Source organism: Calidris pugnax, unplaced genomic scaffold (assembly GCF_001431845.1).
Source record: "Calidris pugnax isolate Ruff unplaced genomic scaffold, ASM143184v1 scaffold89, whole genome shotgun sequence".
Lineage (NCBI taxonomy): Eukaryota > Metazoa > Chordata > Aves > Charadriiformes > Scolopacidae > Calidris > Calidris pugnax.
In genome coordinates, this window is record NW_015090865.1 from 7,760,692 (window position 1) to 7,783,048 (window position 22,357).

Here is a 22,357-nt window from a genome sequence, read left to right on the forward strand (position 1 = left end):
TTAGAATAATCTTGCTTTTTTAATACACGTGCATTATTTTAATCAGCTATATCCCTGAGGTGAATTTTGGCTGTGGATAGACAAGTATTGCTATCATACAAAATCAGGAGTTTGGTAAATGGCAGTCCTCTTTGAGAGAAATGTATAGAAGATTTGGTACAGTTTTAAACAGGTATGGCCCCTTTCCAAGAATGAAGAAGTTGCTTTTAAGGGCAAGAAATACTGCATACGCAAAGAAAGTTAAAGTTACAAGAAATCACAGATAAAAGCATGGTTTTTATATACTATCTTTTTAATAGATACAATATTCTTAAATATTGCAATTTTGTCCTTTATGGACAGACAGAAAAGTATCGTGTTTTGGCTTACACTACGACAAAATTTGGAAAGCTTGCCTTTTTGTTATCATAATCTCATTATTTCTCACCAGCCAGCTGCGATACTGATTATATTAGTCCCTTGGGACAATGGAAGTATGCATGGAGAGGTTACCGCTGCTCTAAATTGTTCTTATTGATTGAGTATGGTAACAGAAGCCCAGCAGTGTGTACATCTCTGAGTGTACTTCATCAGTTGTGTACCTGGTCAGGGTAAAAAGAGGTGAGGGGAAATAGGTAGGGATTTGGTAACAGGTTTGGCAAAAGTACGTTGTTGTTCCATGAATGGTGTGCAGATTCTTCAGACGTGTCTGTCAGTATGGTTTGGTGTCATTCTGCTCTTGAGCAAAGATCAGAAATTTGGTGCGAGTTGTCTTTGTATGTTGTACTTTTGATCTGTCTGTGAAGCAGTGTTAACATCTGGGTACGAGAGTGGAATATGAGAATATTGCGAAATATACACGATGTAAAACCAACAAGCTAACTCATGCCTATACTAAAAGCAAATTGGCTCTATGTTAGGGTGGTGTTTTTCACCCATCCCTGCTTGTGCTCTGGGTCATATGGCAAGGGGATCCCGCTTTCTGCTCTGTAGTCCCAGCAGGGGCACCGGGCTCAGCAGGGAGTTGTGCCCAAGGGAAGGACCAAGAACTGGGTTCATGGTTGTTAGAGTAAGTGCAAGTCTGTGTCCTGTTTTTGTTCAGGAAATGAACACAATAATTTTCCTGGGAGGAAATAATGTTTTATTTTTCTTTGTATTGAAATAATGACCACGATGCGCTATTAACTGCAAAATTGGGTATTTTGAATAGGCAAAAAGCAGGGCTTTTAATGTAGGGCATTTTCTTTTTAATTTGGAGCTTTTTCAGTTATGCAAGAAAGAAGTGAAATATATGGTCTAAATGTCTTGGTTTTATTTCCTAATAGTTTTTCCTCCATTTTCCCCCCATTTATCCTTTACTTCTGGAAAAAAAATTAAATCTGTAGCTTATCATGACTTAGCTGCTTTTATATAGTTTGTAAATACAAGCCTAATATATAAGATATTTGTCATATTCAATCATACTAGATTCTGGATTTTTAACCAAAGGAGGACATGCTTGGTCCTGTGTATTTAGAAACTAATTCTTTAAGCTTCTTGGTATTCTCAGCTGGAAAGTGTGTAGTGCATCCATTTGTTCTGCAAATGCATCAAACAAAGCCTTTTTCACTGGAGGGAGGGACAGAGAAAGCTCTAGTGACTTTCTGTGTCAGGCTTATGGGCTTAATTAGTGAGCATTTGAATTTAGAAGGAAGTTGTAACCAATTGTAATGATAGCCTTAAAGCAGTATTTCAGAATTTGTTATATACATGATATTTTAATTATGGTCTGTTGATTCAGCCAATGAATTATTCTCTACTTCTCTTCTTGATCCATGGTGTTACGGTCTTACATCATGGGATGCTGGCCAGCAATTGAGGACAGAGTATCTCGGTTAAAATGGTACTGACTACGTTTAGTACTACATTTCACATCTCTCAAAAAGTGAAAGATCAGTTAGGACAGTTTTCTCTTTCTTTTATTTGCTTCATCATTTGTGCATACAATTAATTGCCCAATTTGCACACAGAGTTCTACAAATCAGTACCACGATTGCATGCCTGTCTTATTTGTAATTTTTTCCTTCAAAAAGCATGCTTGAGATTCAGTGTACTCTTGAGATAAATGGAGAAGGTCATATTCCTGTGAGTTCCAGCAGACTAAGTTACTTATGAATTCATTTTTTATCAGCATAAACTGTTTATTCACTGGACTTTACCATGAGATCTTATTGATACACTACCATAGCTGCCGTGGGGTTGAAAGCTTGAGCCAGTGGTATTTTTGTGGTTAACTTCAGTGAGGCCAAAACTTCACCCTGAGCAGTTTTCTTAGTCTGTTTTCACACCACCCCTCCAGCGGCATTGCACCGTGATCCAGCTGCCTCAGGTATAGATGTGGATAGGGAGAGACATGCTGCACTGTTACTGACCCATGTTTTAATGTCTTGTAATATTTCTCTGGTTTTTTTTTTTTCTTCTCCACTTATTTATAGTTGTTGATGTCATTATGCTCAACAAAATGCATGTACAGTGTGCTTTTCTATAACTTGTTACTGTCTCTTTTCAGTTGATTGTAAACTACATTCAATAATAGTCATTCACTTAATTCTTACCACTTGTTAGAAGAAAGTATCTCTTCCTAGTCAACTTTGTATGTGGGAAGGATTCTGAAGCCACTTCTGAACTCTCCTGCCAGAGAGTGCAGAACAAGCCGTGGCTGAGCACAGCACGTACAGTGCCTGTCTCATTTGCAAGGCTGTCAGTTATTCCTCTCTCTTCAGCAGGGCACTTAGTATCCAGGCATTTTTCTAAATTCCTCTTCAATTCTGAGTTCCTTTTAATTCCTTCAGTACATCCTTAGGTGGTACCATCGTACCACCTAAGGCGTTACGGAGCAACATGCCAGTGATGCTGAGGAAGAAGGTAGTAGCCCGTGGGCTTTGAGCTCTGCAGGCTGCAGCCGTTGCCCCCGTCAGCAGCCTCTGCCCAGGATTCCCCGGCACCTTCTTCTTGCACTTCACAGTCATGATGGCCAGAAACCTGCCAAGGGTGAGGTGTCTGCAGAAAATGCAACCCTCTCTCCCAGCCGGCAGGAACAGAGTCCTAACCCCACCCTGGAGCTGCTGGTTCCTCTCCCCAGCCAAGAGGTTGGCTCCTGGAAGCCCACCCCTTCCTCCTTTGCCTTCCCTGGGGCTGAGAACAGGAGCTGCTGTCAGTAGCAGCAAAACCTCCCTCGGTGCTCCTGGAACGGGCCAAAAACAGAGGCTGGAAGAGGAACCACAGCTTAGTAAGAAATCACAGGCTGCATTACAAATCTGCTATCTTTAGACAGACTATAAAGACCCCTTCTAACGGAGTATTTTTCAGGCATTATTCACCCATTCCTCTATTCCTGTATTTTGAGGCCTTTTACTTTATATAGTGAATATTCATGTTTTCATCTCATTACCCTCTGTAATCTAATGTAGCCCATAGCAACCTTAGCCATTGGAGACTAAATACAATTCAGAATTTTAAACTCTGTAAGCTCTGTCAGTCATGGGGTGAACAGCCCGGCGTGAGCAAACAGCAGCCCAGTGTGAGGCTGGAGGAGTTTGCAGTAGTCAGCAATAATTGCAAAAGGGCATGAGGTGTGAAAAAAGAAGTAACGACATTGCGGTCAGTCAATATACAGGTGGGAAATTGTTACCTTTATCACTGCTCTCCATTAATTATTATAATTATTCTTGTAGCTGTTGTATAGCAAAGATAGGAGCTGACTTTAGCAAGAGTTCACACCCACCTACAAGGTTTGCTTTCAGATAAGTCTGCATGCACAGTAATCTCATGTATTAATCATTCTCTTAAAGTGACCTGTTCTTGTTTGTTGTTGCATTAGGCTGTCATGTAATTTACTGGTTGGACATATGTTTGTGTCTTAGACATCCTCAGTGTGGTATTTTTCTCAAGCAGACCCTCCACACCGGCAGTGTCTTGGCTTTCTCTCACCAGGAGACAGGTTGAATCTCATTTACTCCTGGAAGAGTGTTTCTCCTGTGGAATTCTCCCTGGCTCTGTTCCCTTGTTCTGCCAGAATCCTATTTAGTCTATAATCTGTTTTATTCTCTACCCTTGTATTTTGTCCCATGATTGTTTTTTATTCTAGTAGGTTGCACAAGGATGTGTCTGTTTATTCTGCCCTGATGTGCAGCAGGGAGCGACCCCTCTGCTCTGCAGGAGCCGGAGCTGTGCTCAGAGGCGCTGCCGTGTCCCTTCCCTCCCTCCCTCCCAAGAACAGCCCTGCCTCTCCTCCCCAGCCCCGAGGTGCCATAGCACCTATCCCGGCGTTGGGTGGGAAACGGGAAGACGAGATGAGGGTTTGGGGGTCAGGGGCTGCCATTCCTGACCGCCCTTGCCGGCCGCCCGGCCCCTTCTCAGAGCTCAGGGATCGTCTCCCGCCGGGACGGGCGCAGCTGCTGCCCCCCAGGCAAACGGGGTTCCTGTTTCTTGAACCTCACCCCAGTGACACTCCAGCATCCTGATGTCTCACAGAAGGGGGAGATAGGCACTCAAAGAGATTACAAATTGTTAAAGCCTGAGATTATTTTTACACTTGCTTTATCAGCTACTTTTATAACACATGATTTTTCTGCCAGTTAAGAAGTATTTTCCCCTAGATAGAAATACCTCCTACTCCTTCAGGCACTGTAAAACACCTTCCAGGTACCAGTGAGGCATCCTAAATCGCCAGTGGGTCCCTCAGCCCCTGGGAACAAGGGACTCTGTGTAGTTGTCCCTATTCTTCCAGCATCTAAGGCTGGAGCACAGAAACAGCTTCCAGCTGGAAGCAGGAAATAGAGCTGCTATTTCCCTCAAAACAATGAGAATTTAATCATTAAAATGGTTTTCAAACAGCTCTTGCCCCCATCTCTCTCCTCAGATTAAATCAGTACAGCTATCATCATTCCAAATTAATTTGCAAATTTAAATAGGGTCCTACACATTTGTGAGGAACTGGATAGAATTACCCAAGTTGGCAGTTTTGTTTGTTTTAGGGAATTTGGTAAAGGGGAAAAGAGAGGAAAATCAATGATGTAAGGAAGTTTCAAGGACTGAGTATTATGGTATGGTATGTGTAAGGTGAGGATTACGGACCGTGCCACAAGCAGAAAGCCAAGCATATTCTGAAGAGATGATGTGACCCAGCGCTCTAACGCCAGCGCACTGGCCCGTGGTCCCGCTGTGGCCCTGGGGAACCCTGGGGGTGTCCCTGGTGGGTGAGGGGAGATTTCCTCCATGGGGAGCGGAAAGTGAAGGGCCGGGTTTTGCTAGCTGGAAAAAGAAATGGGGTTTTGGATTTCTTTTGTTTTAACTGAAAAAAGTCCAGAGTTACAGTGGTGATACAGAAATGTTAACTCTGAAACAAATTACAGACATGTATTTTCCACAGCAGCACATTAAGCCAAAAAGCAGTATGTCCACCGTAAAGCCATGGAGAAAACTCAGATAAAAGCACCGTGTGGTGAACCTTGCAGGACCCAGAGTCACGGCTGATCCTGTTTGCCCTCCTCACCCCTCGCCGCTGGACCGCCCCGGTGACCCCCCTCTTTCTGTCACCTTTGGCTGGGATTGTCCCTGCCATCACCATGGTGTCGGTGTCGCCTGTGCAGGGAGCAGCTGTTTGGAGCATTGTGCTGTAACTGCTGTGTTTGCAGGACTCTGTTTGCCCTCCTGATTTGACTAAGTGAGACCCGCTGCGTGGCCGGTTTGCTTGGCAGAGCATTGAGGAGGCTTGTCAGTATTTTGGTACATATGAAGCAGCTAATTTAATTCAAACAGCAACATGCCCTACTGCTTAGCTTCAACTATCTGCTGCCTAAAATGGGCATATGAAGATAAATTACATGGGGTCATTTGTTAGGAAGAGAACTAGGGAACCTAAATCTGGCTTTCAGGTTCAGGGAAATACAGAGTGGTAATTCAATTTGGAGGGAGAAACTAGTGATCTGGAAGCTGACAGAAAGTAGATGTCATACTTTGATTGGTCAAATGGCATTTTATTGAAATCAGACTCGTGTACCAGCTCACACTAATGCTGAGTTGGGACCTTGTCAATTAAAAATGTCAAAATATTTTTATTTATGTCTTTGGCCTTACAACTTTTGAAACACCCAGATCTTGAACAGGCAGCCTGCATTCATTGTCCTTGCTTTTGGTGAAAGCATCTTAGACAATCTGAAAGTGTGTCAGAGATTAAAGTAAATTGGTCCAGCATTTTCTTACAAAAGACAAAAATGGCAAATAGTTTCCTGATGAAAAGTGGTTGGTATTTTTCCCCTTTTGAAGTCCTTTCTCAATATCACACGTAAATAGAAAGATTTCAAAGTGAGAGAAGGTTTAGTAAATGCAAGGACTCATACCTGAGTTAAAAAATAAAATGGACCAAATCAAAACTGTGTCTCAGGTCTTCTCATAAGCCTTTTCATCAAGGCTTTATCATTCCATCTTATCTCAGATATTTTGTACTAGAAACACTTCAGCGATATAAAATGTGGGGACAATTAATAGATGAGAGCAAGTAGTCTTTGAATTGGAAGCATTTCCGCTCCCTGAAACATGATCAAGTTTGCCTGAACATCTACATGTGAATCTAGACATGGGATGCACAGTATAAAGAATGACCTTTGTTGTACTAAAAAACATTGCATAGCTTAATTTTTCCCCACTGTTGCCTAGTGGAAATACCTTGACCATAGAAAGCAGAGCCCCTAAAGCAACACTACAGCACATTACCAGCAGCGGGGCACATTCACTGCATGCAACAGTGAGCTGGAAAGACAACTGCATGTGACAGGCAGCTTTTAAAGGTAATAACACTCCAACGTGAATTAATTGTTTCCTGTTAGAAAGTACATTTCACCCATCTCAGTAACACGTTTTATCTGTTCTTACACAAGAGAAAGAGTTCATTAGGAGTGTTTTTCCTGACTGGAAACGCCAGTTAAGGAGACATTTATATACACGGTATTGTTGGCTTGTGTTTCGAGTTGAGACACTGCTGACAGGATGGTTTATGATGTCAGAAGACTTTTCACCCTGCAGTAAGTATTTTTGTAAAGATGTCCCATCCTCTCTGACAATACCTGTCAGCAGCAGTAGTGCAGTAATATTACTGATGTTCTTAATGGTTTATTTTCCCCAAACAATTGCCAAGTAGCTCTTATCCTCATTAACTGTAACACCAGTAGTTCATTGGACAGCCTGTTCCTTAGTAACAAATCCTCAAAGTGTTTGGTTAAATTTTGTCAACATTTAGCATTACATTAATTGTGTTGCTTTAATTAGTAGCTTTTAGTAGTTTTATTCAGAAAGCCCACCTGACAGTAATTCTTCTGGTTAAATAAAATGGGTGTCACTGAAACAAAAGTTTTTGAAATAAGGTGGAAAAGCAGATAGATGAAACATCTTGAGAAAAATCAGTTCCTGAACAACTGGAGATAAATCATACAAGCCTGTCGCGTGGATACTCCAGAACTGCCTGTCTGTCCATCGCCCAGAGGCTTGTACAGTCAAAGGATATTTTGCGTATCTCTACTGGCTGGCATACACAGAGAATAATGGAGAAATCCCTTATAAGTGCTCCAACCAAGTAAAAGCTTCAGAGTGCACAGGAAGGTGATTCAGTCCTGGAAGCAGGCACTCTATCTTCATTCCACTGTTCATTTAACTATGGAACAGGGTGATGGAGACAATTATTAGAGCGTATGTTGTTTGAGAAGTTTTATTCTGGATTAGTATACATTCAGCAGTGTGTTTCGTGAAAATTTCTTCAGTGACAGTTTTATTCCATAAACCTCTAACTGAGCTTTTATTTGCAAAAATCTATTTAAAAGAAATGGCATGTGATAAATTAGACTATCCCGTCCCCAAAACCTGTTCAGTCACAGAAGATAATCCCTCCCAGCAACTTTGAGTCATATTTAGCTATGATCACTTTTTGAGATCATCTACAAAAAAAGCCTGCTTATTCCAAAGTATATGTAACCCTTCTAGAGTATGAATGAGGAGAGCAAGTAGTATGCCTTATTTTTGGGGGTGTATCTGGTTTGGATTTTTATTATGTTTGTGTCAGTATTTTGCTGAATGTCAGACCTGCTGAAGCCGAAGAGGCAGTGGTGGGGAGGGAGTGCAGCAGGAAGGAGTGCTCCACGCTGCTGGCCTGAAGGAAGGATGCTGCCTTGTAAGAAGAAGAGCTTGCCCCACTTTATTGTATTAAATTATTACCTACAGACCATTTTGTCTGGATAACTTTTGCAGCATTTATTTTCATCTCTGTCCCAGCCATTAGAAATCTGATTTATCAAAGATACTTGTAAACTACAGTAAGTTCTTGACTGGGTGATCAGCACTAAAGACCTTGAAAAATTGGCAGAAGTTTTCACCCTGTGAAAACGTTAAGATCAATAAAGCAAATTGATAAATACCATTTCACAGAATATAAGCTCTCAGATGAAATGCTTTAACACACAGCAGTAACAGATCATTCCAGGTATGGAACATCATACTTTAAAAGCCATACAGTTAATGCTGTAAAAGGAAGGATTATATCAAATGTGATTGATTCTTATACTTTGTCATAAAAAGTAGCTTCAGTTGTGTGGGGTTCTTGAGTAACTGAAGTAAGAGGTTACCAGAAAAAATCAACCCTTAAATTACAGACAAAGAGCTGCTTCTACCAATAGTATTACATCATCAAAATATTTCACAGACACTCAGAAATAAGCTGTACTTCTGTATGTCAGTGAAGCAGCAAATTGAATTCTCATAATATGTTTTGAAAATGAGTCTTGTTAGGTTTGATGAGGTGGAAAAGGTACTGAGATCACTGGTTTGTTCCAATACGTTCAGTACACTTTTCTTGGATGTTTGCCATGGCTAATCTTTTTAATGGCAGTGTAGCTTGTAAACCCATTTGGTAGAAAGCTGTATGTCTCAGTTTCAGGGTACCACACCAAGCAGGGTGGTAAATAAGTTTCTCTTCAAGCGTGCAAACCCTTTTGTTACAATACCAGAAATTTTATTTTAACACACATTTCAGGAAAACCTCAGTATTTCCTTTATGAATTCAGTGATGAGCAGAACAAAATGCAAATGTCATTTTAAATACACCCACATGTACATGTGGAGATACTGTGCACCAGCCATATGTTTTTTTGTTTAAAGACATTTATCAAGGACAAGCTTCAGTTAATTCAGGCCCAATATTTAAGAAATTGAGTCTGTCACAAACCCACTGGATTTTTCCAAAACCCCTTTTTGGCTACTTACCCATGCCACGTTACAGCATGATGAGCCATCATCACATTCAAAGTTCCATCATACTAAACTACTGAAAATGTATGAATAAAACAAGGAAAACTTTGGCTTCGGCCTCCTGACAGTTGAACTAGATGTTGCCACTTCAGGTGCTTTTGACAGTTTCAGCCTGTGGGCTCAAAGGGACATGTTGAGTTAAATTATTCTAGGCTGTTCTGTGGGTGAAAATAAATGCTTTCTGCTGCCTTTAAAAGCAAAGTTAGAATGCACTGGATATCCCATAGCACACTTATAATGACCCCACAGCATAACGACCATTTAATCAGCTTCTATTCCAGATGTCTTTACAAAATAATTTACTTTTTGTCAACACAGTTTCATAAAAAGGTAAAGGATCTTATGGAGTTAGCGTCATTTTCTTTAAACCATGATCCTAATTCTGTGGTTCAGAAGAAATTCACTGAAAAGCCTGTTCTCTTGTCATTTCTGTCAGCCACAGAAAATCCACACGGTGGGTTTTGTGTATAGCTGCAGAGATCACAGCGCTCTGAACTCTGTTTTCTGTTAAATTATTCCTGGATAACTCTCCTTGAGAGAATCGTACAAAGAATGTCCATGAGATGAACCTTTTTTTTCCTAGGTTTCCTTTTTCATCTTCTGCCTATTCATTTTCCATAGTCATAGCCAATAGCCTGCTCTGCACTTGAGCTGTTGTTGAACTGATTTTCGTACTTCCACACAGCTGAATAGCCTCTATCTCTGAGCAGTCACGTGCAAAAATGCAAGGTAGGAGGTGAGAGTTCTGAAACCGTATGTGTCTGAACATGTTGGCCTAAAGTGGGATTGTAGATCTGAGAAGAGAAATAGGGGAAGATCACATGAGAAAGAAAAGGGGAGGAGAAAAGATAAATAAGTATGAGATGTGTCTGAAAGAGCTGGGGTTTGCCAGTTAAATTTTTTAATTAGTGTGGTCACTTGAGCCAGAGTTTTCAGGCTGCTTTGCAAAAGTTGCTGATGTTTGTGCCTGTGGCGTGTTTGCAGTTACCCATACAGTGAGGACTCCAGCCAGGGAAAGCAGTACATGAACACGAGATGTCCAGCCTGGTGTGACAGAATCCTGATGTCCCATTCTGCCAAGGAGCTCATTCTGAAAGTAAGTGCGGCCCCCCAGCCCCCGCTGCCTCCGTGTGGTATTTGCCTCAGCCAAGGCAGGTGGGGCTGACACGCTTCTGCCTGTCCCTGCCTTGCCAGTTGCCTGTAGCAAACACTCGTCATGCTGGAGATGGCAAGCCACAGCAGTAACGACCAGTTGTGCCCCCGGTGTCTTCCCCTGAGCACGTGGGTCTGTCCCAGTTAAACCCTTGCCTGTCACCAGAGCATGAGCTCTCACAAATGCTGCTTTTGGTGTGGGAGCTGCCTGTCGTCCCTCCTGTGCTGCTGCTGCGCTTGTCAGCGTTGTGCTGGGGTGTTCAGCGCTGCCAAAATGTGCCTGCTTTAAAAATGAATAATGAAAAATAAAAACCCTCCATCAGTCCCCCAGCCCAGTCCACTCTACAGTAACGTAAGTGGCAGCACTGCCCTTGGTGGGGCTCAGCACAGACACAGGCATCAGCGATGGGGAGAAGCTGCTGGCCGAGAAGTCAGTCTGTTGAAAGAAAAACCTGTACAGCAACAGCTCCAAGTCCCCCTGGTACAGGCATGGTAGATTGAGGTTCCCCCTGTTGTTGATGGTGAAAACTGAATTTCCCAAGAACGTGTCAGATCCTGGATGGGCTGCATCTCCTATCGCTTTTCCCTGAACAAAGGCAGAGTCACCAGCAGGTAGGCTTCTAGCTTTGGGACACCAATTAAGTGCCTAAATTTAGACATTCCATTAGAACTTCAAAAATATGATTTTTAGAACATACAGTTGCTCTTGGGATTTTAGTGTATAGAGGTACAGTAAGCTTGGTGGCACTCTGTCCAAAGTTAAATGAACTAAATACAGTTCAGGAGCCTTCCGGTTGGCCATTCTCTCCTCCCGCTCTCCTCCTTTCCCAGGGAGCCCTGACCCAGCTCTTCCCGTGCTGCCCCTGGCTCTTCCGCCTGCTTGTCCATGGGGACCGGGGACCCTCCCATGGACTGGCAGTTCTGAAGGACCCGGAGCACAGTTGGGAATTGCTGTGGGACACAAGGATCTCCCACGGCTTTCTGCTCTGAGCTAACCCTCCCGCAGTGCTAGTCATGGCCACTGGCGCCGTGCAGGTAGGTGTGCTGTGAGCACCGGGGTCACCTCCCCGGCCAGGCTGTGTCACCATCTCGTTCCCAACAGACTCGCCAAACCCAAAGCTGCCCAAAGTCCTGCATCTCCCTGCATGTTCCTGTGTAACTAATGCCATTTAATGGGACTGAATTGCAGAAAATAATCTTTGCAAATAAATCCATATTCTGCAACTTCACGGCTTTTTTACTTTCTGTTTAAATTAATGAAACCCTTGAAACTTGCTTTCCTGAAGTTTATAACCTCCTGTTTCTCTCTCTCATCGGGGTTACTTACCTCCTGATTAGGCTGTTTGCTTTGCAGTATATAACTCACTGAAAGGCTGAGAACATTTTTTCCGTAGCTACTCAAATTTCAATTCAATTTACTTCCTCACACATTTTAATGTTGAAGAAGTGTCTCTGTGATATCTTGACGTTTCACCCAAAATTTTAGACAATGTATGTACCACAGTATTTAATTAAAAAATAAGGGGGAAAGCTAAGAGGAATACAGGCTTTATAGTAAAATTGTAATGTCAGAATCAATGTAATTTGATCTTCCTTTGCAGAAATACCATAAGAAAAAGTGAGACTTTACCCCAAATCTTACAGATAGTACTTGGCGCCCATGAAATTCTTAAAGAACAAAGGATTAAAACCGTGGAAAGAGTGGCCAATGAGGGAAGATTTTTTTTTTAAAGCTATGAATAAGGAGATAGAAGTGTACACAAAGGCTTGAAGAGTGTAAACAGTACAGAGGGAAAAGAATTCTTTCAGATTATCCAGGGGGTATATAACCCTTGGATATAATGGGAGAAAATTAAACAAAGGAAAACAAAGTTAGAGCATTAAAGAAATTTGTAGCTGTGAAGTCACTTAGCCCAATTCTCGGTCTCCATGGAACAGAAACCCAGTCAGTTAGATCATTCAAAGCTTATATTTAAAAAATGCATATAATTTTGTCTCTGCAGCTTTGCATTTGCAAATTATGAGCATGCAGTTTGGGATATCTCCAGAAATGCATATGCAAAATTACAGATGCAGATGAGGCCAAACTGGCACAGTTGTTTAACTCAGTGAGTCTGTACCAAGAAAGGCATTGGCTTATCCAGCTCAAACCAAACTGTAATTCTGGCCCATAAAACTTAATTAAAATCTTCAGTAGAAAAGAATACTGAACTGATAGGGAAAGGGAAAAATGACGTTAAAAGTTTTTGTGGTTATACACAGTAAGCAGTGTTTGCCTTGCCGTTGAGAATTTATTCCGTTGCAGAGACTTAAGCCTTGAAGCTCTAAAAGGAACTGTGAAGAAAAAAGCAAATTTTAATTAACTGATTACACTGTAACAAAAACTTAAAATATAAATGTATATGAATTTTTAAAGAATTTTTGGTTGTAACTAGCTATTGAAAACCTGTATGCAGGTAATTATTTTGCTACATTAACTTTTCTTATAGGCAAGTAAAAAATTTATTTTTCTGTATTAGCAATTCTATATTTTATTTCAAAGAAAAATCATAGTAAATCTGCATTTTAATCCTATGTAAAGAAAGGACAGTATGCACAAATTACCAGAATGTATGGCGTGCTCAGCTACACAGTAGGCATTACAGATTGTACAGACATGGGGCTGTAAACAGCTTTCATGCAACATCATCTATCATGCCATGGTCGGTTACCTCACCATCATGTTATTTTATGCTTCCTGAGCCCTAAAACACCAAAGGTTGCCCACTGCCAGGGAGCTGAGCGGGTGCCTGATAGCATGAAGTAATGAATGCTCAGCCAAGTGTATATTGTTTCTGCTTGTGCACCGCTGTAATTTGTTTATCTGTCTAAAGATTATGCAGTTGAAAATCCACAATTTTATGCTGCCTTTGTAAATTATCAAGTCGCTTTTGATGAATGTATCCCCACTTCCGATGCTGGTGGCATTATGATCTTGAAATATTGGAAAGTGTTCATGCATACAATGCAGAAGGTTATTTTTTTATATTTTTGGCAGACAACCGTGCTATAAAGTAAATCTGACCTTAAGCTTCCTTACTGCATTAAAGATAATTCAGTTTTAACTTTATAGTCCTAAATGCTACTGTTTATATAAAGTTATTGCCCAGTCAAACTTGACTGATTACAGATGAGAAAGTCTTGACTGTTTCATAAAAAATAAATTAGTATTGCCAACTAGTTTAAAGTGCATCTATGATTGTGTGAGAGACCTGAGACGGTGCAGATTGCAGATTTAATTAGCTCATAGGAATTGTTTAGCATAATAAGAAATTCTCTTGTATGGCAATGTGTGTGTATTTATTCCTAAAGTGCTGCTAGAGAATCAAAACAGATTCTCAAAATCATGGTTTTTGTAAATGGCAGAAAGATGCATGCATTTTATTATTCATTAAGCTACAAATGTTGAAGAAGTCAGTGTATAAGGATAAAGTTCAACATGGAACAAAAGAAAAGCAATTCATAATGGAGACTGGAGGAATGTCTTTCATTTGCTGCGGATTTTCTTAAAGTCACATTATGCTTTTTTTCTGATGAAGAAATGTATCTCAGAAATGGTCAAAGATTATACTCATAAACTGTAAATAATTCATTCATCTCTCTGAACATTTAAAATCATCTATATGATGAAATCAAATGCTCTTAAAAGGCAATGTGGAGCGCATTTAATTCGAAGAAGAAGATATATCCCACCTAACTCAATAAAAAATGCGTGTTATTCTTAAGAAAGGACTGTCCCAGTATGGGAGCTGCATTTCCCTGGCACGAGGCCGGCAGGGAGTCATGACCCAGGCACTCGCTCCCTCTGCCCAGGTGCACCCACTACATTCCTTGAGGTCCCAGAAGCAAGGAGTAGGTGCAGTGGCTTCATTAGTTACTTTACATGGACAAATCACCCAAATTACTGCAAGCAGTAATGGACATAAAAATTCATTCTACATGGTCTTTCTCTGGAAAAGCCAGGCAAAAATGTGTTAATATCACTTCATTCAGAAAGTGGTTTGAACCATCTGTATAAATTATTTCCATATTTCTTTCTGTAATCTGGAGAACAGTGGAACTGACTACTATTTTGTTGTGTTTTGTTTTTTTTAACTAGTCAGAAAATGATGAGAAGATAGTAATATATGACCACATTGGGCCAAATGTCTGCATGGGGGATCACAAGGTAATTAAATTAAACATTTTAGTATTGTATCTTCTAAGTCTTTTTTATTAGGAATAAGAGTATGTACACTAATTTCTGTTAATTTTATATTTAATTCAACTATATCACTGTCTTAGTTTTAATATAAATACTCAAAAATGTCTTAAAGTTGAATTTAACTAAAATCAGCCAGGATACTTGAGTAGGTACTTGTATGAAATCAAATAAAGAACGGGACGATGTGCACTAGAATGAAAGCATGGTACAACCTGCAACTGTCTGTGCACTTACAACTATTCTTTTTAAAACAGAAGTATTTTCATTGGGTTATCAAAATTACTTCCAAAACATAGTTTCAATTAATTTCGTGCCTAGCTGCATATTAGTAAAAGCACATATTGGCAGTTCCATATTTAAGTAACAAGTGAGAAAAAGAATGTAAAATTAGTTACTGAAGTGAAGAAAAAGGCATGAATTTTATAAACAATCTTCTCTGCTGAAGATACCAGGAGGAAAGCTAAATTAGAAATACAGCAAAACTGAGTATTTGATTTCTTTGAAAAAAAAAAAAAAAAGCTGATCAAGGAGTAGGAGGTAACCTCTGAAAGCCTGTATAAAAAATTACATAGAACCTATATAAAAACTCAGCTAGAATCCTGCAAAAACTTGTGCCAGTCCCAGAGAGTGCTGAGGGTCCTAAGTGACAATTCAGTGATGGACAGTGGGTAATTACACATGTGTGCGTGTATACATCTAAACACAAACTTGTGCCTGTATTTACATTCATGGTCAGAGTTCGTGTGGGACAGAGTATTGTTTTTCTAAGGAAGAAGCATAAGATATTTGGTCTGAAATCATCGAAGTCAGATTTTAAATTACAGAAGTTTACTATCTTCTCTGGTAAAATGAGAAGTTTGGGATGGTGGCAGCTGAAGGAAGCCAGTTCAGAAACAGTAATTTTTGTTTCCTTTGTCACTGTGAATGTTTTTAGCGTGGCACTTTCAGTGGAGCTAATTCTGTGATAAAAGGGAGTCATGGGGGGAAACCAATCCCCTTCCCACAAAAATCAGTGGCAAATTTTCCCTCAGATTCCAGGGGGAGCAGAGATCTGTAGGGAGCTGATGTCATTCTCTTGAGCATTTTGTAGTTAGAGTAATCAAAAAAATCATTGCATCATTTTGTTTCCAGTCGTGGAATTTTTGTTGTGTTTACTACTGACTGTAAGAAAAAAATGTTTATATTTCAAATGTGTAACTTCTATTTTTCCCTAACTTGCTGCAGCCTGTGTTCCTGTCCTTTCGAATAGCTGCTGGGGCAGGTAAACCTATTGCAAATGTGCACAAGTGTTGTGTCGTGCAGTGATGTGGTGGTAAATATCATTTTTTTCCTTTACGTTTACATTTTCTACATCATTTCCCCTGTGTTTATTTTTCTTTTTAAAAAAATGCCAATTCTGCAACAGGAAAAAGATGCCTACGAAATGAGAAGATTTTCCGTGAAACCACACTGTAGCAAGGAGGGGAAGGAACGCGCAGTAACTGAAAAACCTAATCGTAACAACTGTATTGATAAATAAAGTCCCGAGTGCCACAATTTTAGACTGCTGATCGTACACTATGCTTCAGCATCTGGACTCTGTTTGAGAAAAGCCTCACATACCTCACTGTCTTGTATGTTCATGTGACATCAAGTAGAAATGTGGAATTATTTTTTATATATATGTCACAATTCTGTTGCCAAAACTCTAAATAGACAGCAGAGTTATGTATTTTAGATTTCACAACTTTCAATTTTAATAAATGTTTGTCAATGTGGAAAAGCTATTTCAGCATATGATAAACTTTTAAAGGTGTCATGCCTAACATTATATATCTTTACCACTTTGGGGTTTTGTACATTGGATTGTATAGATAGAGATATTGATGGTTTTAAATGGTATTTTCTTTGTTGACCAAGGCTTATGGTTTGTGTTTTAGTTTTAGTATTTTGTTTCTCATTTTTATATTTTTTTTCTCATGTTATTTACTATACTGCCATGTTACATGGTTTTTGAATCACACAGCAGCTGCTTTCTATACATACATATATATGTGTGTGTATATATATGTATGTATGTGTATATATACACAGATATATAAATAATTTATAAACCTGACCAAAACTTACGCTAAATATACTTTCCAATATGAATGCTTGAGAGTGCCATATCAGCAGTGTTGGAGTCTTAGCAGGTTTAGTTAAGTGTACATCAACAACCAACATTTATATAATAAATGATATATAGCAGTGCCATCCTGGATACAGATATATAGCATACTATATAGCACATATATTAGCAGTTTCACTTTGTTACTCCTATAATCCCTTCTTTCTATGTAATATTAAGGATTGAATGTGAAGTTCTTAGCTAGGTTTGGGTGTAACTTTCCAGAATTTTGTAAACTGTTTTTGTCCGTCTTTTGTTACTGTTTTATGGTGCCAAGTATTCTATATTGAAACAATAACAATATGGGAGAAGAAAATATTAGTCTGCTTCAAGTAGCAACTGTATTGGACACGGACTGTATTTATACAGTGTTAAAGAAAAAAAAAAGACTGTAAATTTTCCTGGTTAGTAGCTCAGTGCAGCCTACAGCTTAATCCTGTTACGAACATTTTTCTCCCACTACTAAATACAACATTAAAAGGTGATTAGGGAGTCTATTGATGAAACACAAATGTATGTTTTATTGATTTAATTTAGAACACTACAGAGTTCATGGACTGCGTGATGGCATTAGATTGATGCTTGATTTTGGTATAAATCACTACCATTGAAAATTATTTGATGTCTGCTTGCAGAATGTTTTCTCAACAGTACAACCTGGGTTTATATTAAGTACTGTTGCCCAAAGGGTGTCTGCAGCTCTGTATTGTTATCGTGCCATGTTGCATTATAACCACACAGTAATTCTATTTAAGCGAACTCAACTCATGATAACTTTGAAGGCCTTTAGAAATGAGTACTCTGGTTCTCAAGCAATAAAACTGATCATGGTGAATATGGCTGTGTCTGTCCCTTTAATTTGGGCATTGGGGATTACAGGGAAATTATTAAATTGTCACACTTTTTATTAGTTACCTTTTAATCTCCTGCCAATTTTTTGCATGAAAACCAGTATAATAGAATGCAGTGCTAATGTTAATCAAAACACAACACAAACGGAGGAAAAGGCATTTAGAGTTTGTATCGGAGTAAGAGTGCTAATGTAAGAGAGTAATACAACTTTATGAGCTAGTCATGAAATGCCGGTCCCCAGCAGTTCAATAAATATGCCACCATAAACTCCTTCCTGATTATCCTGATTATTCCTGGTTTTAGAAAAAAACTACTGCCTTTTCAAACTCAGACTGAAGCCTCATTTACAGATAAACTCAACAGGGCTATAAACTGCAACACCATTAATAGTCTTAATCCATCAAGGGGCGTTAGTTACACAGGTGACCTGTCAAGGTAAATTGTTGGAATTGGCTGAAATGTAACCCGCAGAAAGTCATAAAACACAACTTTAGCACTTAAAGCAAAACAAAACAAAAAACAAAACAAGACCAAAAAAAAAGCCGAAACAACGAAACAGAGGCGTTATCTGGGGAAGGTGCGGGGTAAGCCAGGCTGCGGGGGTGTTCCCAGATGGCATTCCCAGCTGGAGAGCGCTGGAGAGGCCGGCGGGGAAGGGCCCGACTCCCGGCGGAGCCGCCGCTGCCGCAGCCGTCGGTCGTTGCGGGCTCCGCCGGGCGCTTCACGGAGCCGCCTTGCTCCGTAAAGAGAGTACTCGTCACCAAACACAGATTTGCGAGTTCCTTGGGGCACGTTTCATTTAAAGAAATTTGGAAAGGAGCAGGTGTGAATAATCCGACTTTCAAGTGCGGGTATATATATATATATTTTTTTTAATCCTATAATTTTCCCTTAGGAGCCAGGAAACCGGCTCCGGTTCTTCGCTGCGTCCCCGCTCAGGGTGTTCAAAGGCGAAGATTAATTTCTAAACTTGATTTACTCCGCCTGTAACCGTGGTACAAGTCGAGCGAGGTCTCTCCAACCCACTGCTTTCAGTGAGTGGCGGCAGCGCGGCCGTTCCGAGGCCCGGTACCGGTAGCTCCGAACGGCCGGAGCACCTGCGATGCCGCGGTTGCCCCATCCCGCCGCTCCGCACCTGAGGAGCAGCACGTGGGGCGCCTGCCAGACGCCTCAACAGCTGCTTAATTACCTGGGACTTGTTACGGGCAGGTCGCAAACCCAACCCGCCGGTGCGGGGACTCCGGTGCCGTTCGTGCGGGACGAGAGTCGCGTTCCTCGGAGCTCAACGGGAAGGTGAAGGGGGGCGTGAGGGAGGGGGCTGGTAGCCCCCCGCCGCTGAGCTCAGAGAGTTCGCCTTCGGGGGTTTTACCGCGGCCAGTGTCTGGGACGAGCCCCAGCCCCAGCCGCTGCCTCCCGCTGCCCGCAGCGGAGCACATAAACCCGCCAGCGGCCAACGAAACGCTTTTCCGTGCCAGGAACCGGTGAGATCCCAGCAGGTTTAAGGCTGGACGTTCGGCCCCGTCCAGCTCTTGTCGGCTCCTCTTCCCTGTTGGGTCCCGGTTGGCGGGTTTCCGTGCAGCAGCGAGACCGGCTCCCGGCGGGGCCGTCGCGCCGGCCGCCCCCCGCCACCCTCCGCCGCTCTCCCCGCCGACGCCGCGGCTCCTTTTCCCCTCCGGAGCGGCGGCGGGGCCGGGCACCGCCTGCAGGCGCCGAACGGCGCGGCGGGCACCAGGGCTGCGGGGCGGGGGCGACCGGGCCGCCCGGCGCGGGGAGCGGCGGAGGCGGTAGGTCGGGCCGCGGGAAGCGTCTGGGGCGAGGCGAGGGCAGGCGCCGGTCGAGGGCGACCCAAACATTCGAGTCCTCCGGAGTGGCAAAAATGTCCCCGCGACGGGCACGGCTACCGCCCGCCCTCCCCGGGTGAGTAACGAAAACGAGTAATGCGAGAAAAAACTCGCTAAAGGAGAAGCTTGTTAAATAATTTATTGATTTATACAAAGTCTTTCCAACCCGTGTGGAGACATTAATTGATCCCAAGGTAAAATTAAGTGTCTGTTTTTCTCTCGTGGTTTTTTTTTTCTGTTTTGATATTATTAAGCATAAAATCCAGAGGCAGGAGAAATCTAACTGCCAAAACACTGAATAGAGGGAGGGGGTGAAAGAAAACAGCCGTTTTTTTTTTTTTACACTAGAAATATACATCACAAAATCTGAAATTTACTATATACAAACTGGCTGAGCTTGGATTTGGCGATCCATACAAAATGTAACAAAATCTGATTGTTAGGAGCAGGAAATCAGCAAGAAGGCTAAAAGAGAGGCAAACCTTAAAGGTCACAAAACAAAAACCAAGAAGTTGGAAAAATTCCTCTGAAATATACATCGATGAGAAAGAAAATAATTTCATAACTTATTCTGTAAAAAATATATACATTTCACATACATCTTAGTCTGTACAACACACCACTTTAAACATCCAGGTACTATTCATCTCCGTCACCCACTGCGGCGGCTGGGAGCGGCTGTCAGTGCCCGCACCCTCACAAGGTGTCCGAGCTGGTGCTGCAGGGGCTGACGAGGGACAGGTTCGTGGATTTGTGCTTTTTCAATAGCCTCGTGATTTTTTCGTCGTCTGAGTTGGGGTCCAGGGGCTTGTTGTATTCGTCATCATCCTCATTGTCCGAGCTCTCCTTCAGCTTCTCCGTCTCCGAGTCGTGCTTCTTTTTTGCCGAGGCCATCTCTGCCGCGTGCCGCTTCCGCCACTTGGTCCGTCTGTTCTGGAACCAGACCTGGGCACCAGAATCAGACACGGCTCAGCCCTGCCGCCGGCCGCTGCCCCCCCAAGTCCCCCGACGGCGGCACCGGCACCGGGCCGCCGCCGGCCCTCCTCCCCCGCGCGGGGTCCAGGAGCGCCGGCGGAGCGGCCCGCACAGGGAAAGGGGGAGTGACAAAGCCGCGGGATCCCGGGGGGCAGCGGGGAGGGGGACTTGCGGCGACATGCGTGGGTCACCCACCCGGCTCTCCCGGGAATGGCAACAGCCAAAGCTGTGCACCAGCAAAACCCGCAGTTTTGCGGAACAATCATCTCTTGAAAACGGAATACAGTGGCCAGAAAAACAAGTGTTGCTGGCTCCCCGTGGCCTTCAACACCGCGGTGTGCCGCCTTAGCCTTTGCTAAAATATTTGCGTAGTTATGCCAGGTAAAGTTGTGCCAATTACCGGACACGGTCTTGGCTGGAAATGGACACGCTGAAAGCAATTACCTGGAGGGACTTTTTACTTTGGGGTATTTTGGTTTGGTTTTAATATATTATATATATTTTTCTTAAATCGTTTGCAACACAAAAAACTCTAAACAAAAAAAATAACTTGCATAGAAATTGACCTACGATCCATCCAATATCCCAACGTAATTTAAAATTAGTTAACTTAAAAAAAACCCAAAAAACCCTGTACGCCCTGTACGGTTGTACAGTTTCAGCGGCCACTGATAATTATTGCAAATTGCGTCTCAGCGCTGCCTGGAGCAAGCGGGAGGCGGCGGCGGGGAGAGTCCGTGCCCGGCCCGCGGGGACCTACCTTCACCTGGCTTTCGGTCATCCCCAGGGAGTAGGCGAGACGGGCTCGTTCCGGTCCTGCCAGGTATTTCGTCTGTTCGAAGGTTTTCTCCAAAGCAAATATCTGCTGCCCAGAGAAAGTCGGTCGCGAGTGTTTCTTCTTGCCGTCCTTGTCCAAAACCATTCCCGTCTGAGCTGAAAGCGGAGGAGAAACGGCACCGTCAGAGACGGGCTCTGCACCGGCCCCGGATCGGGACCGGGTCTCCGCCCGCCGCCGCGATAGGAGCAGGAGTGGCGGGGCGACTTCGGGTGTCCGCCGCCGTGGGACGCCGCTGGCTCGGGAGCAGGGCTCCAGGGACACCTCGGGCCGCCGCGGCGGGACGAGGTGACCGGCACCGGCCCGCCCGTCCGGGGCCGCACCGGCTCCCGGCGCGACACTCGGCGCCCGGAGGGGCCGTGCCGCAGCCCCAGCCGCCCGCCTCGGGAGCCCCGCGGCCCCCGCCGGAACCGGCCACACTTACCGGGACAGGCGAGTCGGGGGTCTCTCCAGGGCGATCCCTGCACCACTCCAGGCCAGAAGATGGGCGGCCTCCCCGGCAGCTCCGCCAGCGGCTTCGGGTACCGGGAGACGGCGGCGGGGTTGAAGTACATCCCCGCCGAAGCCGCCAGTCCGTTGATGCGGGGCAGCCCGCCCAGCAGGTTGCTGGCGGTGCCCACCGGCCGCCCCAGGATGTCGCTTATTCCGTGCGGCGTCCCCAAGGGGAGCTGCGTGTTGAGTCCGCCCAGGGCCGGTGCCTTGAAGCCGGAGGGGTTCTGCAGGGTGTAGGGGAAGAGGGAGGTCTTCATCTCGGCCATGTTGTGCAGCGCGGCCAGCGGCGTACTACTGAGGACGAACGCGCTCTGGCGATTAGCATCCATCTGCCCCACCGCTAACATTTGTGGTCATCAGCGAGCGCGGGCCCTTCTCCCTCCCCGCGCCGGGAGCGCCGGCGGGGCGGCCCCTCCTGCGCCCGCAGGGCCGGAGCGATTGCGAGTAAAGAACTTTGCCGGGAGCACGGAGACCCCGTCGCGACTCCGCCCGCCCCGCTCGGCCGC

At 43.5% G+C, this 22,357-nt stretch overlaps 2 protein-coding genes across 3 annotated transcripts in view; one reads left to right on the forward strand and one right to left on the reverse strand.

Annotated features, from left to right (window-relative positions):
• The window catches only part of INPP5A (inositol polyphosphate-5-phosphatase A), a 136,030-nt gene extending 118,339 nt beyond the window's left edge, over positions 1-17,691 (forward strand). The window contains exons 12-15 of one of the 2 annotated variants that reach the window (XM_014945316.1): positions 10,297-10,408; positions 14,603-14,671; positions 15,932-16,019; positions 16,113-17,691. In XM_014945316.1, coding sequence (XP_014800802.1) covers positions 10,297-10,408; positions 14,603-14,671; positions 15,932-16,012 — 262 coding nt within the window. In that variant the 3' untranslated portion in view covers positions 16,013-16,019; positions 16,113-17,691. The remainder of the gene's footprint in view (positions 1-10,296; positions 10,409-14,602; positions 14,672-15,931; positions 16,020-16,112) is intronic. The other variant, XM_014945315.1, reaches the window with a different exon arrangement.
• Positions 17,692-19,673: 1,982 nt separating this feature from the next.
• On the reverse strand, positions 19,674-22,351 carry NKX6-2 (NK6 homeobox 2). Its single transcript, XM_014945239.1, has 3 exons — positions 21,784-22,351; positions 21,285-21,457; positions 19,674-20,494 (listed from the first exon to the last, which is right to left on the reverse strand). Exons 1-3 carry the CDS (start codon positions 22,196-22,198, stop codon positions 20,246-20,248), a joined length of 837 nt encoding a protein of 278 aa, XP_014800725.1. The 5' UTR covers positions 22,199-22,351; the 3' UTR covers positions 19,674-20,245.
• Positions 22,352-22,357: the final 6 nt, after the last annotated feature.

Coding starts and splice junctions, on each gene's coding strand:
- NKX6-2 (XM_014945239.1), bottom strand. CDS start 22,198: ATGTTAGCGGTGGGGCAGATGGATGCTAATCGCCAGAGCGCGTTCGTC. Junction 21,458..21,783: donor CCCCCGACTCGCCTGTCCCG/GTAAGTGTGGCC, acceptor CTCCGCTTTCAG/CTCAGACGGGAATGGTTTTG. Junction 20,495..21,284: donor TGACCGAAAGCCAGGTGAAG/GTAGGTCCCCGC, acceptor TCTGGTGCCCAG/GTCTGGTTCCAGAACAGACG.